This window comes from Onychomys torridus, chromosome 17 (assembly GCF_903995425.1).
Source record: "Onychomys torridus chromosome 17, mOncTor1.1, whole genome shotgun sequence".
Taxonomy (NCBI): domain Eukaryota; kingdom Metazoa; phylum Chordata; class Mammalia; order Rodentia; family Cricetidae; genus Onychomys; species Onychomys torridus.
This window is the reverse complement of record NC_050459.1, coordinates 23,310,455-23,327,740: the sequence shown is the minus strand read 5'-3', so window position 1 is coordinate 23,327,740 and position 17,286 is coordinate 23,310,455. Positions and strand designations below refer to the sequence as shown.

At 39.3% G+C, this 17,286-nt stretch overlaps 1 protein-coding gene across 7 annotated transcripts in view; it reads left to right on the top strand.

Annotated features, from left to right (window-relative positions):
- The window catches only part of Unc5d (unc-5 netrin receptor D), a 548,490-nt gene that overhangs the window by 315,345 nt on the left and 215,859 nt on the right, over window positions 1-17,286 (top strand). For all 7 annotated transcript variants that reach the window (XM_036209478.1, XM_036209477.1, XM_036209476.1 and 4 more), the window contains exon 3: window positions 10,519-10,662. In XM_036209478.1, the coding sequence (XP_036065371.1) occupies window positions 10,519-10,662 (144 nt within the window). The remainder of the gene's footprint in view (window positions 1-10,518; window positions 10,663-17,286) is intronic.

The window sequence follows — 17,286 nt, the reverse complement described above, 5'->3', positions numbered from 1 at the left end:
AATTTCACAACATTCTTTTTTGTTATTATTTCCTGCCTTTCAATTTTGCTAGCATTGCTAAGCTTCTCCTTGTCTTGTAGAAAACATCATTGATGTTGATTGTGCATTGTATTTTCTTCTAAATAAAAATCTATCCTCTCATTCTGTTTTTTTAGGTCCATAAAAGTCATATATTTCAGAGTTTTTGTGCAGAACAAAATTTCATAATTGACAAAATCAGGAGAGATTACAAATGCTAGTTTTTTTTAATGCCATTGGAAAGGAATTTAAATCTTAACAGTTACTTCTTTGAAAGAAATTTAATAAGCACAGTCTTTTTGTTCAACTCATTTTGGTTAAATCAATAGGAAATAACTATCGCTCTTTAAATATTTTTCCTGTGTTGTTAATGAAAATTGCCATTTGCCACACCCTGTGATTCTGTTTCCTCAGCTCTGTATTAATACTAGGATGGTGTGAACAGTGGCAAGAAGCATATAGATATTTATCCCAAATCAATACATTAGTACAATTAAGCTTAGAAACAAAATAGCCAAGGTATTGAAAAGTAGAAGGTACACTAACTCTCCAGGGTTCTCCTCAAGAAGTGGATGCTGTGGCTCGACTACCCTTCAGACTTAATGGCTTTTGATGAGATCTGTAAAATAATCCCTTACAATCCAGCAAGACTGAATCATCCTGAGAAGCCAAGGGCAAGAGACACCATTTGGCCAGAGGCACAGCAGGAATGATCCATGTTCTGTTAAATCCCTGTATGATGTCACTCTTGACCTGTTTTTGAACATGTTTCCCAGTTATGAACTACTAGGATGGATACACCTTTGGTTTTTCAACATAGGGTCCTTATTTCTTCAAGGGTATGATGGGAATGTGTAGGATCTGAGAGTACTGAGAGTAGGCATCGAATCTTTTGTGTTTCTGAATTGGAAGCAATAAGTCCTTTTACTTGTTAAAAGCTGCAAACTGCCTTTGGTCTTTCTGGTAATTTGGACCCGTCATCTAACTGCTCAAATAAGAAGAAAAAGGATTGTGTGTTTTCATGCAATTTAGCTTGGAAAACCCTGAGCTAGAGTTCCTTCCTGCAGAAAGTACAATTTATTTGACATGAATTACTGTGTTTTCACGGACATGGCTATACCTCTTAGTAATGTACATTCTTAGTTCTCTGCATGAGCCAAGGGATCCTCTCTCATTTGTTCTGCCTCATTTCATTTGGAAATATGGGACTCTTCTTCCTTGTGTTTGGCTTCTGTTAACATCTGGAAGCATCAAATGGAGGAGTAATCCCAACCCAGGAATCACGCCTCTGTGGTGTGGGTAGTACATTCAAGTTATACAGGAAGGAAGAGCCTTCATGTAGCACGTGAACATATGCCACACAACACCACAAGCACCAAAACCAATACACATCACACATCTTCATCTCCACAATCAATGTTATGTTGCTTGTGGGAAACTTCTGTTATCAGTAAGCTAAACCATTTCTTTATTGCTCAGTAAAAACTAAGAGGTTTTTTTTTTTTTTTTTTACTGTTGTTGGTTTTTTTTGTTTGTTTGTTTTGTTTTTTAAATAATGTTTTATGGTTCTTACTTATTTTGCCCAAGAGCCATTGAACTTGACTGTGTGATATGCTGTGTATTTGAGTGTGTCTGGAAAAATGTCTCAACTTGGCAAACTATTTTTTTTTCTTTTTAAAGAATATCATTTCAGGCATCTCACTCTGTGTTATTCCTCTTTACACAGTGGAGCCTTCCTCTTGGGATAAAAGGTGAATGGATTGCATTGAGAAAAGGAAGAAGAGTAGAAATAAATGTGTATTAAATCTTTGAGTTTGTATCTTAGAACTTGGCTGTGCTGGTGATGAGGATTTGAATATGGTACCTTCCAGGAAAACTATCGATATACAGTTGCTTTCAGTGAGTCACAAATCACCAAGGCACCTGGGGGAAGCATACATTTGAGCCCATAGAACATAGAAAGAATCAATCTCTGGAGTGTTTTGCTGACATCTGTGCGTTTAGAGCTCACTTTTATAGAAACGCCCTTACTCACCACTCTGTAGTTCATCTTGTTGATCACTGTTTCTCTGAGAAACTGACATATTCGTGAAAGGTCTGTAGACGATCATTATGAATTCCATCCGTAACATGTATTGGACCCTGAAGGACTTGTCTCTAGTGTCTAATATAACCTTTCCTACAACAACAAAAAAGTTTGGACACCCCCCCCCAATCTATCTTTGACAGTGCTAGAAGCAGATCTTCCCTTCCTGATGTTAGCCAAAAACAACTTAGCACAGGGTCTCACTGTGTAGCTTAGCCTGGCCTGGAGCTTTCTGTGTAGCCTATAAGCACCTGGACTTTGTAATCCTCCTGTCTCTGCCTTCTTTCAGACCCTAAATTCTTGAGCAATTGTTTTTGGATAATTTTTCAGTCTTTTCTGTTCACATAACATTAATTTGTAATTTTTTATTTGAAGTTTGAATTATAAAAATCTCAAAAAAAAAAAATGAAACACAGTTAAGATTTCCTTATGGTCAAGAAAGTAGGTGTAGATGTTAGATGATGCTTAGATGTATTTGGAATGTAGCTCTCCATTAACGAAGATCTCCATTAGACAGTGTGTCTCATGGCTTCCCTTCATGTTTCTCCTGGTATAAAATGGAGTAGTAAATATATCTACCATCACTTATTTGAAGGTTAAAGAACTTAATACATATGACTTGTTTAGCCTAGTGCTTGATATACATAAACATTAGCCCTAAAATGATAACAATGTGGTTATCATTTTAAAACTTTTTAAAAACTTCAAAAGTGTCTCATGATTCAAAAATCTATTGTCATACTTTAACAATTCCCAAAAGATAAAAGATTAATTTATTAATTATTTGACTTCATTGAGTAATAGTTGACTATTCGACTATAGGCTAACAAATATCATGTGATGTGAACTTAGGCTACAAAGAGGTGATTGTCATGGATGTAGGAAGAGAAAATCATTGACTAGGGCATTAGAATCATGATCCTACTATTATAATGTAATATGGCATAGAAGTAAGTCCTGTATAAGATGGTGTCCTCTACCAAGTCGATTCTGTCTCTGACGTTTCTCCATCTTGCCGTTATCAGACAACACATTCAAGTTAATTTCCTTGCCTCTGCCAGGCACCTCTGAGCTGATTAATTCTAATCTCTGGTGTGGAAGAAACTGAAGAGCTTGGGTGTATTCTTCTTTTCTGTACTTAAGTCTGAACTTGGGGTACTTCTGCAAAGTACGTGATGTGCTTATTATCCTGGGGAAACTAAAAAGCATTCATTAAGCATAGTGCACATACACATTCAAAGGATGGAGGGTTTTTTTGTCATAATATATTTTAATCTTGTTGCTGGGATGAGGAGGCAAAAGACATTTAGCTCTAATTACTCATCTGCCAGTAAAATGAAATATGGTTCTACCTTTTAATTATCTACATTTAATTTACTATTTTTAGTAGCAAACTGTCCTAAGACAGCTAAGATCACCCAAGACATGGAATTACATTTTCATGACATTTTTTCTCCAAAGATTTGTAATTTCAAATACGTGGGGGAATCCATGTGTTCCTAGTGAGCAGGAGAGTCCTGCTGTACAAACTAAGCTTCACAATGAGTTTTTTTTTTGTTTTTTTTTTTGTTTTTTTGTTTTTTTTGTTTTTTTTGTTTTTTTTTGAGCTTTCAAGACTGACAGAGAAGGATACTCAGACCCTCAAGAAGCCTTTCCTTGCCCCAGGTTTGATCTTGTAATATTTTGAAGTTCTGATGTCATAGAAGATGTCACATTGAATTGGTGGGGCAGCCTAAAAGTGTGGTCTCCTTTTACTGGACAGCACCTTGATAGGCTGCTTGTCATGACACTCCAGCACTTGTCACAGGGGCAGGCATGGATAGGCCATGCCATAGGTTCATTTTTCAAGTCAATATCTGCCACGGACTTTATAGCATCTTTGATTCATTTCTTATATTATGATGCTTCAAACAAAATTATTTTTAAAGCCTTGATAGAATAGCACTAGTAAAGGTAAAGGGCATAGCACCATTAAATAACTAAAAATGGTAATAAGTGATTATTCAAAATTTGGAGAAATGTTCTATTGCTCATGCACATTTTTAGACTCTAATCTTAGACCCATAAGAGATAAATAGAAATTGTTGCCTTGAATAAGTGATGAAGGCAATTCTTCCAGGAGAACGGATGATTTACTGACTGCTCAGAATATGGAGGAAGAAGGTGAGGCCACCTCAGAGCAAAAGCTATCTGTCTGAAAGGCTGAGTTCCTAAGGGCCTGAGGATCAGTAGAGAAAGCTCATGATGCCAGAGGCTGAGGCCTCTAATGAAGACCTGGGATCCCTCCCTCCCTCTAAGAGCTGAGCAAGGCCTTGTTACTCATGAAATTGTTTTGCTAAGGTCCTTTGGAATTTTTTTTCTACAGAAAGCAAAATAATCATTCACCTGGTTAGTCTCCATATAATTGTGAAATATCGCCATCTGGAAAATGAAGCATAAAGTATGTGGAATGTGGCTAAAAAGACACAAGAAAACAGGTCCAGAGTTTCCTATAAGGAAAAAAAATGCCGTTCAAATCAAGGTCACTAGGCAATTGCCACTTGCATGTGGTTTGGAAAATGGAAATGTATTAAATGACAAAGAAGGATTCTATCTTTCTTCTGGGATGTGCTTACTCTGTATAATAAGCTGAGCATCCTACTCCAGAGAATGTCCAGTGAGAGAAGGCAAGCTGTGGGGGTGGTGAGCACTTGGGAACTATGTGGAATCCCTCCCCAAGCGCCCATCACCAGGTGCATCCAAGAACTGGCTGCAACAATAACCAGGCAGGATGCTGGCTTTGTGCAAGTGTGATAATGAGCTGAAGATAAAAGGCAGGAGGACAGCTGTTAGGAGGCACCAGGCTGTCGTTGGCATTGTTCTGAATGTTAAATACTACTCCGGGATTCTTTATGTTCTACGCACCAAGTTTGGATCTTACAGTAAGGTTGTATGGTGCTTTTATTGAAAATTTGCCATGTAGAAATCATTTTAATTCTTTTCCTCTTTACCGTTTTTTTTTCCTCCTCCCTCTTCACTTGTCCATTTCTAGGCCTTGAATTCTGATATGTCTACCTTCAATTAGTTTGAGATTTCACTAACTTTTCATTTCCCAACAGGATTAAACCTGTTAAAAGCAACTAGTGTTTTCCTCTCTGATAAATAAGCAGATTACAGCAGTAACTGCTGTCAGCATTTTTCTCATTTAAACAAATAAAGCTGACAAATGATGAAGGTCTGTGCTGCTCTGTTATGTTTAGAACATGCAGAGCAATTATTCATTTGCTGCCAACATTAGTCTATCCACAACTAAACCATCTCAGAGCTTGGAAAGCTTATTAGCATATCAGTACCGTATGTAGTTTATGTTTATATTCTGTGAGGCTCTACTCCATAGCAAAGGCTGATAGGTATAATTTGCACAATAATTTTAAAGTATTGGGCTTTTTCATAGTTAAAAGTTATGCAAGTACAATGATGCTCTTCTTTAGGAGATGTTGTCTTTTATTAGTCTGGAACTTTTGTACCATTAAAACATTTCCTATGATCAAGTTAGCTGCCATCTCTGGAGATAGAAAAGTAGATAGCTATGTCTGCTTGCAAAACAGATGGGTGAACTTCAGTAGAGATGTAGAAGCAGTTCTCTTAAATAGAGAAGTTTTGCTGAGATATTTCTCAAGTGTGGATATAGATTTGCATTACTGTCTGTATATGTAAATGTGTGTGTGTGTGTGTGTGTGTGTGTGTGTGTGTGTGTGTATCACAAAGGCACTGAAAATTTGATAAAGAATGTTCTACTTTTTAAGAAAGATGCCTTATTAAAGTAGCACTATTTTGTTATGCTAGGGAAAACACTAAAGATATAAAAAAAAAAATCATGACTTTTCTTTTTAAGGACTCTCTTAGAAAGAATGCTTAGATCAACCAAAAACCTCATGTTTGGAGGGGACCTCATCAAGACAATTAATGTGTGTGTGTGTGTGTGTGTGTGTGTGTGTGTGTGTGAGAGAGAGAGAGAGAGAGAGAGAGAGAGACAGAGAGAGACAGAGAGAGACAGAGAGAGACAGACAGAGACAGACAGAGAGAGAGAGACAGAGAGACAGAGAGACAGAGAGACAGAGAGTCTTGCAATGTCATTTGTGACCCACCACCTTGATGATGATGATTGGGAGACTATACTGTATTCAGGAGCAGCTGATTGGTGTTGACTTTGCTTCTGGCTTGTTGAAGAGCGTCTAAAGTGGAACAGTAGCTGAACTGTGCTGATGTTGAATTCATGACTTAAGGCTTTTCCTTTTAATCTTGGATGGATGTTGACAATGAGTGATATAAATAGGGCAGCATAAGTCTACTCTCCAAGGTGGTGAGGACCTGTTTTCTCTTTGTTCTTCTCAAAGAACTATATAAATGTCTCTGTGTGTAATAGTCAAACAGGTTCAGGTTGATCCTGTGGGTGCTCCTCTGGTCATTGTGCCTGTATATGCAAACATCTTTGATGCAGCTCCTGTGCTCCAGCCACTGTACCCTGTCCTAATCCCAGGACTATATAACAGCTAGAGGTGGTAGGTAACCATTGTGTCCCCGGGGCCCACTGACATTACTCAAATTAGCGAAGTCTAGGTTTTCCTACTTTGCCTTTTCGATTCCCTCTCATGGGAACCAAAGTAGAAAAGCTCTTGTCCAGTTTTCCCCCCACCCTTCTGCCTTCTGTTTGCCCTGGTGTGTGCTACCCTGGGCTGCTGTGTGCTGCTGCGGACTGTGGTATGCTGTGTGCTGCTGTGGAGTGTGGTGGTATGGTGTGTGCTGTTGCAGAGTGTGGTATGCTGTGTGCTGCTATGGACTGTGGTATGCTGTGTGCTACTATGGAGTGTGGTATGGTGTGTGCTGCTGTAAGTGTTGTATGCTGTGTGCTGCTGCAGACTGTGGGCTGCTGTGGTGTGTGGTATGCTGTGGGCTGCTGTGGTGTGTGGTATGCTGTGTGCTGCTATGGACTGTGGTATGCTGTGTGCTGCTATGGACTGTGGTATGCTGTGTGCTGCTGTAAGTGTTGTATGCTGTGTGCTGCTGCGGAGTGTGGTATGCTGTGCCTGTTTCTTTCTATGTAAGTTTCCTCCTCGTGACTGTCATTTACATATCTGCCTGTCTACCCACACTTGATTAAAATAAACTATGGGTGCCCTTGAGGGAACTATAGCAAACTGGTAGTTTGCATGTGTGCACTCCCTGTTTTCTGCCTTGGACATGTGACCCCTCTGAGCCATTCTGATGAGATAGACTCACAAGATGGAGAGGCTAACAGTGGAAGAGTAGCTAGATCACATTTTTACCTTTCAGGCTTGTTACTGATATGTAGATATGTTTCTGTACAAAACAATGGAGTTTTGTCACTTGTTTTTGTAGGCTCATAGTGCAATTTGACCACCTTCACCCCTCATCACCTTGCTTCCCTCGCCCTCACCCCCCACTTCTACTTTGCTATTTGTCATTGTTGGGTTGGGAGTTTAATAGGATGGTCTCCAGTTCCATCCATTATCTTGGAAATAAACAACAACACTTTGTTCTTAGTGGCTGAATAATAATCTATTGCAAACATATAGCACACGTTACTCATCCATTCATTAGTCGGTGGTTCCCTAGGCTAATTTCATGACAGCTATTGTGAAGAGTGCCACAGTGAACACAGAGGTATAGCTGTCTCCAATGCATGCTGAGTTTATTTGCTTTGGGTATATACCCAAGAATGGTATAGCTGGATCATATATTAGTTCTGTTTTTGTTGTTGTTGTTGTTGTTTTAAAATACCTACATACTGATTTCCATGTAGGCTGCACTAATTGACATTCCCACCAGCAGTGTACACAGTTTGAGGGGCCTGCTTTACAGAGGATAGTGTGTTCTCTCTCTGTATGTGTTCCTGAAACAGGGCCAGAGCACACTACCACTGTTCCATCTCTCACCTGTGCCATTGGTATGATCCTTTCTTTACTTAATCTTCAAAACAGATTATCCATTTGTCTTAAATTGAAGAGCAATATGTAAGCAAGCCCTCTTGTGTACCACATTACTCCTTTTCATCAACTCGTCAACTTCCTTTAACAGAATGTGTGCCCCACTCCTTGCCATTTTTTTGTTTGTTTGTTTGTTTACAAACTGTATGACTGTGACAGGCTTCTTGTTATCTACTTCTTCTATCTTAAATTAACCCATTTCTGTTAATCTATACTTTGCCACGTGGCTCGCGGCTTACCAGTACCTTACATCCTCCTTGTCATGGCGGCGGCTGGCAGTGTCTCTCTGCCCCAGCCTTCCACCTCCAGAATTTTCTTCTCTCTTGTCCTGCCTATCCTTCCTGCCTGGCCACTGGCCAATCAGTGTTTTATTTATACAGAGCGATATCCACAGCACTTCCCAGGCACCAATAGAGTTCTACACATGCCAGGTGTAACTCCAGTGCAGATCACAAGTGCAGGGACCCATCTGGGAACTCCTGCTGATGAGGCTGCCTTATGTGAGTTCCTTGGCCTAGCAATGCTGAGCTGTACACAGACAGCTCTGTGGAAAGACTGGCACTAGCTCTCAGTTCTGTTCCTTCCATTACTTTGAAGGAGAACAGCTCCATTGGTGACAAAAACCTCATTTTCTAATGAAACTGAAACAGTTGCTTTTGTTTGTTTGCTTGCTTGTTTGTTTGTTTTTTTTAATAGACTTTATTTTCTGTGTAGTGTTCTCTCTTTTCCCCTTTCCTAACCAAATCTTCCATTTCCTTACCCTGGCCCTGCTATGTTTCTTTCTTTCTTTCTTTTTTTATTTTTTGTCACTGCTGGAATGGGACTTGGGCTTGTCACATATTAGCCAAATGCTATCACTTGAGCTACACCCTCAGCCTTTTATTTATGTGCAAGGATGTTGGAAATACAAGAGTAACATCATGTTAAAAGTCTTTGCTCTGGAGAAATCCACAGATTGTAGGACTCAAGTCTTCATAAAGAAAGATGCACTCTATAGGCAATTTCCACAAGAAGAAATGTGGATTGTCAGTGGGCACAGAGATGAGTACTGTACGGTCCCTCCTCCAGTCTTGGGAAGCTTACCTCAAATTATACATGATGCTTTATGTGTCCATAACTGTTTCTCATCACATATTATGGATAATATGTTATTGAGTTTGTGGCAGGGCTGTTTTCTCACATGTGACTAATTCACCCCTATTCCTATTTATTGTTTAAACCTTACCGTGAACAGTGGCAGGCCTATAGTCTAGTTCTTCCATCCATAACCTTTGGATCATGTTTTTGTCTTTTGCTGTTGTTTGTTTGTTTTTCTTTAGGTTGACTTTTGCTAGTTTCTCTCCTTTTTTTATTGTTGAAAATAGGTTCTTCTGTCATACAGTACATCCAGATCACAGTTTTCCCCTCCCTCTCCTCCTCCTACTTCCCTTCACCTCCCTTCTCCCCCAAATCCACTCCATCTCGATTTCCCTTCAGAGAAGAGCAGGCCTTCAAGAGACAACACCCATCCATAAGAAAACAGAATGCAATAAGGCAAGGCAAATCCATCTGTTGCCTGGATTCCTTTCATCCCTGGCACTCCATGAAGGTTGGCTAACCTAGCCAAAGAAGAACCCCAATGGTCCTTGGTCAGAAGCATGAAGATACTTTAACTTTCAAGTTAGAAGTACCAAGCATATTTCTAATGATTAGAAAGAAAATGCAAATTCATGAAAATTTCATTGAAAGGTTAAAAGACTTCAGCTTTATCCCAGCTCACAGATGTATCTTTTTTGCTGTTTTAGAACATCTGCCCCTTATACATTCAAATACTATTCTGAGAATTTTCCTTGGTTCTCTGCAGGGTTATTAGACTTATATCAGCTTGTCTGCTTCCTATATGTCCTGTCCATTTGCTTTGAATCCCATTGGTTATGTTGTCCTCAACCTTTGATACCACTGTTTGGGCCATTTCTTGGAAACCTAGCCTGTTTATACCATCTTGCACACATTACTTTTTTTTTTATTTCAAGCCACACTATTACAATGATACTTCATTGGCTACAAAACCCTGTAACCACTCTAAGAACAACTTAAAACTGTGTCCCTGAGCTTAATATGTGGAGAAAATTAAGTTCTAGACATTACTGTTTGTGTGCATTTCTCATAGTACATTTTGTACAAAGACTGAGAGCACCAGGTTAATGTAATAGGAATGCTATTCTATTGCATGGCATTGCGTTGGCTGATAATACTTTGTGTATGCACTTTACAGCCTACTCAGCTCATAGAATTTAATTAGCAGTAATATATTACTGTCACAGTAATTAAAACCTTGCCTTGATTAAAAACAGAATTGTTTAATTAAAAAGAAAAGGTTTGGCTAACCTTAACTTTGTGATTGAGAAATACAGCGACCTCACATAATGTTCTCTGTCTCTGCATCAGGCTTGAAGGTCCGGGAAGTGTTCATCAATGTCACCAGGCAGCAGGTGGAAGACTTCCATGGACCAGAGGACTATTGGTGCCAGTGTGTGGCATGGAGCCACCTGGGAACTTCCAAGAGTAGGAAAGCTTCTGTACGCATAGCCTGTAAGTACCTTTGGGCATGACCTTGATCTTAGGAATGTGGACAAGAGTTAAATACAGTTGAAGAGTCCATTGGATATGTCCTGAGCTTCTGCAGAATGTAGAGGAGAGGGAAGAAAGATGAACTTTCTGATCTCCAATAAATTTAGTGTTTAAAATATCATTTTAAATGTTTGATCATTTTCTCCAGAGGACAATCAGCAAGTCAGTTTGCCTGAGAGATTCTGCCTGAATTTTCAGCACTCAAATGTCTTACCAAAGCCAGGATAACACGTCCAGAGAATAAGAAGCCCACACAAATGGATTCTGATTCTCCCCATCCGTGATGACACTCAGGAGGTGCACATGGGGAAAGCTAGCAATGACTGTTTATTCTACTTTCCAGCCAATCTGCAAAGATAAGGCATTAAAGACATTAAGGGATTTTTAAAGCCTGCTATTTAATTTCTTCTCTGCGAATCCTAAAACATGGAAACAGGTTTTAAAGCTGCATTAGTTTGACCCATGTCAAACATGCATTTAAAAAAAACAGAGATGAAAAATGATGAGAAAATAAAAATAAGAATGGAAGAAAACCACTTTTCTGGGGAAGTCCAAGATTTCTCTATCATATTTCAGCACCAGTGTCTTTATAATCTAAGTATGATTTATGAATACACAAGCCTTTCCTCTTTTAAGTGTCCTTATCCCACCCATTCCCATTATCCTCCCTTTGGATCTTTAGACACTTCATTTTATTTGCCTAGGACTGAAACAAATAAAAACACTTCTAGAAGCGAACTGGGTGGTGCAAGGCAGAAATGCAGACATCATAATTGTTGTTTTATTCAAATACTGCCTTTAGAGTGCCATAAAAAATATGGGACAAGAGGGATTTATCTGAGGACTGAAGGGATTCTTCATAGCAGATGTTGATGGCTTGGGGATTAAGAATAGGAGTGAATTGCTATTTGCAGAGACATTTATGTTTCCTTGGAAATGAAATCTTCCTCTTAAAATATGCATTTCACCTTCACAATACTGGTGATTTGGGAGGCCTCTCCTGGATGCCATGTGGGTCCTCATAGACCAAGAAGAGGTCACCTCGTAAGCCATATTCAGTGTGAGAGCCCTGGGAAATATTTTTCCTGCAGTTATTTAGTTAATTAAAATTAGCCAACCAATATTTTATGACTTTCAAGTAGCAGGTCAACTGAGAGAGGGAGTATGTGTGCACTCATTTGTCCCATAATAAGTGGAGTTCTTTGTTCCCTGTGTGGCATCAATCAGGCCAACCAGAACATTCAACCCTAGTCAAGACAAGGTATATTTCTATAATGCTCAATCCAAACAGAGTGCAGGAAACAGCATGAGAGATTTCAACACTGGCCTACTCAATTTATTTCTTCTGAGCTTCCTTTTTCCCTTATCTCACCTTCCTTCTCCAAGGTAGATGTCATCTCTTCTTTGAACTATTAAAAATACAGTCACTCTGATCTGCCCACCTCTGGTGTCTTCTACCTCTGTTCTTCCTCACTTAATTATTGATTGCCAGGTGCCTGTTAGAAGCCCTTGTTTTTGTTTATAAATGTCATCAACAAATGGGTCAAACACCCATTCTAATTTCCCATCACCTGGACTGTACACATTATATTTCATCTTTCCAAATGCCTGGTTTGTTGGATGTATCAACCTTACCTTTCTGACACAGAGCCCAACTCATGCAGTCTGTAATTTTGCATGTGTATTGAAACAGGAGAGAAGAGCCTAGACTCCGCATCCCTGCTCCATTTCCTTTTCCATTCTGCTTCATCTTTGTTTTGTACAGGTGGACTGCATAGTTGATTTTCCTGGCTCTCAATATCCCCAGATGTGAATTGGTGCCTATTGCATGGTACTCACAAGTACTAATTACTTACACTAGCTGGCCAAGTGAGCACTTCACCCATCATCTGCTACCTGTGGCATACCTGATCCTCTCCAGAACTATCACATGTGCTGATCTGGGCTGAATTTAATTGAATGAGTGTTCTAGGTTAGCCTTTACCATGCTGCTCTTCTAAGCAGGATAGAAGCAGACAGTAGAGAATATTAATAATGGAAAAGGCACTTCACATTTGGTCACGTTCCTTTTAATCATTTGACCTTTGCAGGCTTCTGAGATCCTTTTCTGATGATAATCTTGGGATTCTCTTTGGAGATTGAAAAAACGTGTTTGTCCTTTTCATATGATAAGCTCATTTGTATATAAAATGTTTTTTTCAGGCAAAAATTGTCAGAATATCATTAGAGCTTGTATTATACAACTCACTTAATGTGTTCTCTAAGAGTGTTTGCAACACATTTTTAATTTCTTCTTATGTAGCAAGTTAGAGGCTCTTTAATTTATTTAAAATTATTTATGCAAGCCAAGACATGATTTGTCATTAAATATTGCATTTGACTTGGGGACCAATGTGCATTAAAATGTAAATTGAAATTTAACTAGTGTAGTGGCATTGAAATTATATGTGGGGGTGCCTTCAGGATCTTACTTGGATGTTTTATTTGCTTCCAGGAAAAACACTTTAAAAATAATTTTCCTTTTCTATTTATTGAGAAAGAAGAGTTCTGACTTCACGTGTAAGTACTTCCTAGCAAATAGCACATTGCACACGAGGATACTTTCATTCTCAATAAATGAATAGGCAAATTAAATATAATTGTTACCATGTTTCTTCTTTTTAAGATTGTTTTTTAAGTGATAGAGGCATCTTAATGTGCTAAATAATCATTGATAGATGAATGCAGTTTATGAACGTGAGAACTGTCATCCGAAGGGACTTCACAATTTACTATCATTTTTATAATACTCAGTAAACAGTTCTATTTCAACATCTGAGCTCCTTATGCTTCCTGCATTGAGCCAATGAGCCATTAAAGATTTAACAAATTTTAAATTGCATTGGGCAGAAGCTCCAAGGCAACTGGGACGTTGAGCTGAGGGACGTATTGACAGGAGCATCTTGATGTGATCATGGTTACTAATCTCTTCAAAAACATCAGGAGGCTCTCTGGATGATGTTGCTTAGAGATTGTTTAATTTTAATGGGAAACAATGGTAAGAAAAATCTTCTTTTGCTTTTTATGACTCATATGTTCCTCAAAATGAACCCTCTTGGGGGTAAAAGTTACAAATGAGGAGCAGTGTCTTCTACAATAGAGCTTCTGGATTAGACTATGGAAGAAAGCCTAGGCAACTATACATATTAAAGATTTTGTGATTCAGTGACCAGACATCATTGGGATGTCTTACATAGGAACAATATTCCCCAAACGTCAACATGCACCATCATGCCAATCAGTAAGCAATGTGGTCTGCATATTATGCTGGATTTTTCAGTTCATATAATTTAGGAAACCCATAAGGCCTCTAATTCGGAATTTCTAACGAGCTTCCTAGACTTGAATCCTCCTAGTTGGTTTATGCCCCGTATTTTGAATAAGAAAGCCAACAATGCCTTTAGGGAGCACTGTTTGGGGAATTTTTTATTTACCCATTTAGCATTGTCTATGCCTTTTTTTGTTCAACATGTTGCAAAAAGGTAGACAGCTTGACAGAAGAGAAGGTCACTTAGTAGAGTGCATCAGGGTTCCTTCTGTCCATCCACTGTACTCCCTTGGGTATTCTTACTGCTAATCCCTGTGGGTAGTCTTCTTCTAAACAAAAACTCAAGAATCACGACAGGAACTTTTATGGACATTGGAGTGTTTGCTTGAGGAAAGTGACAGTTGTTTCCCGTTCTCTTTCATGTGTGAGTCAGTTGTGACTCTCATGGTCAAGTTCTAGTGTGTACACACTCTGGATTGGGAGCCAGTGTGCCTGTCATTCATCTTCACTGTTCTGCTGTAATCACTGTGTTAGAACAGGGAGAAGTTGGCTGGCCATCAACAACTGGGGGCTGGAAATAGCTAAGACCTAGTTACCAAAGTGAGTTTAGAAAGGTAAAAATAGATAAATAAAGCCAGCCTACATTGACCCCCACCAAGCTGGCACAAGTCTGTCTCTAGGGAACAACTCCCACAGGCCCTCCCTCAGCCGTCTGGTTCAGCTGGACTAGAGAAGACAGCACGCTGTGGCATCTGCTACTGGATCATTGTCAAAACCAGGAATACTCAATTATTCGTAGTTGTTTATTTTCATGGGTGAACATTTGGCGGCTTAGTGCTATCCTTTATTCTGTGTTTTTCTTTCTCTCCTTCATCTGCTTATGAGATGTTGTACGTGTAGCCTTAAACCCTTGGTCAAGCAAACCCTTCTTGACACTTAGGTAATCTTCCTAATTTGGGGCTGGGAAATAAAGGAAATATTTCTATCCTATAGTTGAGCCTGTTCTAGCAAGTTGGTCTCTTGGAAGAATGCATAGTAGGAAACCACTATTTTGTTGATTTAAAAAAAAAACACCATAATTTGATACATGCTGAATAAAATGTAAATATGATTTTTTTTAGATGCTTCTAAAATGTCTATGCAACTTTGCCAAGAATGAATGAAGAAATGAGAAAAATCTCATTTACAGCCGTGGGGCGTGCTATACTTACATGCTATAGTGAAAACAGGATTATTTCCCCTTTGCTTTTGGGGGTGGTTTCTTTTTGTAAATTGAAGGGGAAAAAAAGACTTTAAGTTGTCTCAATGGTGCATCTCAGCTTCCTAGCTTAAATAAGTAATATCATATGTTGAGAACTGCCAGTGCCCCCTGCAAAGTTAAATGTAGGGATAAATAAATGTCCATACACATTGCAGATGTAACTTCTTATGCCTGTCTTTTCCCATGACATCCTTACAGCTGTACTGGACTCCACCTGAATGAGTGGTACTACTTAGATTATTGGTTCTCAACCTATGGGTTGAAACCCCTTTGGGGATTGGATAACCTTTCACAGGGGTCACACATCAGATATCCTGCATATCAGATATTTACACTGTGGTTCATAACAGTACTAAAGTTACAGTTATGAAATAGCAACGAAAGTAATTTTATGTGAGTCACCACAACATGAGGAATGATATTAAAGGGTTGCAGTGTTATGGAGGTTGAGAACTGCTGGCATAGTGCTTAGATGCAAAAAACTTAGGTTCAGAGGTATGAGGCTTGCTTTCCCTGGCTTTGCTCTGCCTGTGTTCATTATTCATCTGGAGCACATGCATCAGTCCATCTCCCCATATCTGATTCTTCTTTCTTACCTTATGCCTCTATCCGAAGACTATCATACTTGCTGCCTTATTCCCAGAACCCGGCTGAACTAATCACTAGCCTCATAGGCCAGTTTGGACATCAAAAAGTCTATGCCCTACTATCACCAGCTTCCAAATTCACAAATTCAAGTGTCCATGTTTGTCTTCCCACAGCATTTTTGGACTGTTCCCATGGTATCTATAATGTTCTATTTGTAAGTTCATTTCTGTTTTTAGGTTATAAAGTGCCTCAAGGTTCCAACATTATTGCTGTTTTTTAAATTTCTGAGTGTCTTGCAGACCCTCTATATCAACTTTGTAGTAGATATCTTCTGAATAGCAATGCCATCCACTCAGAGCCTGATTCCTCCTTATGAAAGGGCATCTGCTGGTTGTTTATTATGATGATGCCCAGCTGTCTGGCTTCCTTGTGAACCTATAGCTAATGAGAACACAGAAGAATCGTCTTTGGCTTTCCTTGTCTGGAGCGAACTGGTAATCATGAGCACTGTAGTAAAGCAGAGGTCAAAAGGGAAATGAAGTGATGAAGCATTGCAGCCATGATACCCTATGACATACACATGTGACCTCAGCGGCTTGCACTGCCTGCTGTGCTCCAGTACTCTCTGGCAACACACACCTCCATTGTGGAAACCAAACTACAATACCTAGTACAAATTGCACAAAAGTTTGAAATCTTACTTTCTCTTTCCATGGAAGAATGTCCCTAAAGTTAAGAGATAGTATTATACTTTTCTTCCAAAGATCATTCATTTCCTATAGCCTCATATTAACTTCTAGGGTATTATTGATGGATATGAGAGTCTTAGCCTTTGGATAACTACATAACATCATCTAGTCATGGGAAGAATGATTGCTGAAATAGAGCTGCAGTCCTGTAACTAGTATGCACACAGAGGGATGGGGTTGTATCCACCTGAAGCCATACAGGTGCAGTTTTCTTGCCAAGCCCTGTGCTAATTAGTGTCAGGGTTGCACAAAGGTACCATGGGTGCTTACAGAAGCAGAGCTGGCAGCATACTTTCTGAGCCTCAGTGCACAATAAACAGAGTTCCATGTTTAAATGTTAAGAGTTTGGACCATGAAAACAGCCTATTAAATCATGCATGGAGCCCTGCACATTTACATGTAACAAAACACCCTATGAAGCCAGCTCTGAAAAACCAGGTCATATATGTGACAGTTGTAGAGAAACAGAAAAACTGTCCATGGAAGCCTAGGGACACCCTCAAATTGTAACCCACAGAATTTTGGAAAAGCCAGTTTTGCTGCAAAGCCGGCAGTAGTAACACTGGGTCTAGGTACTAAGGTGATAGGTGTCGAGTGGGGCTGGGAAATGACATGACCAATGGTGTATCAGTGTTCCTGTTACAGCAACTCCCTGTGCACTACAATGAAGAAGCAAGGTG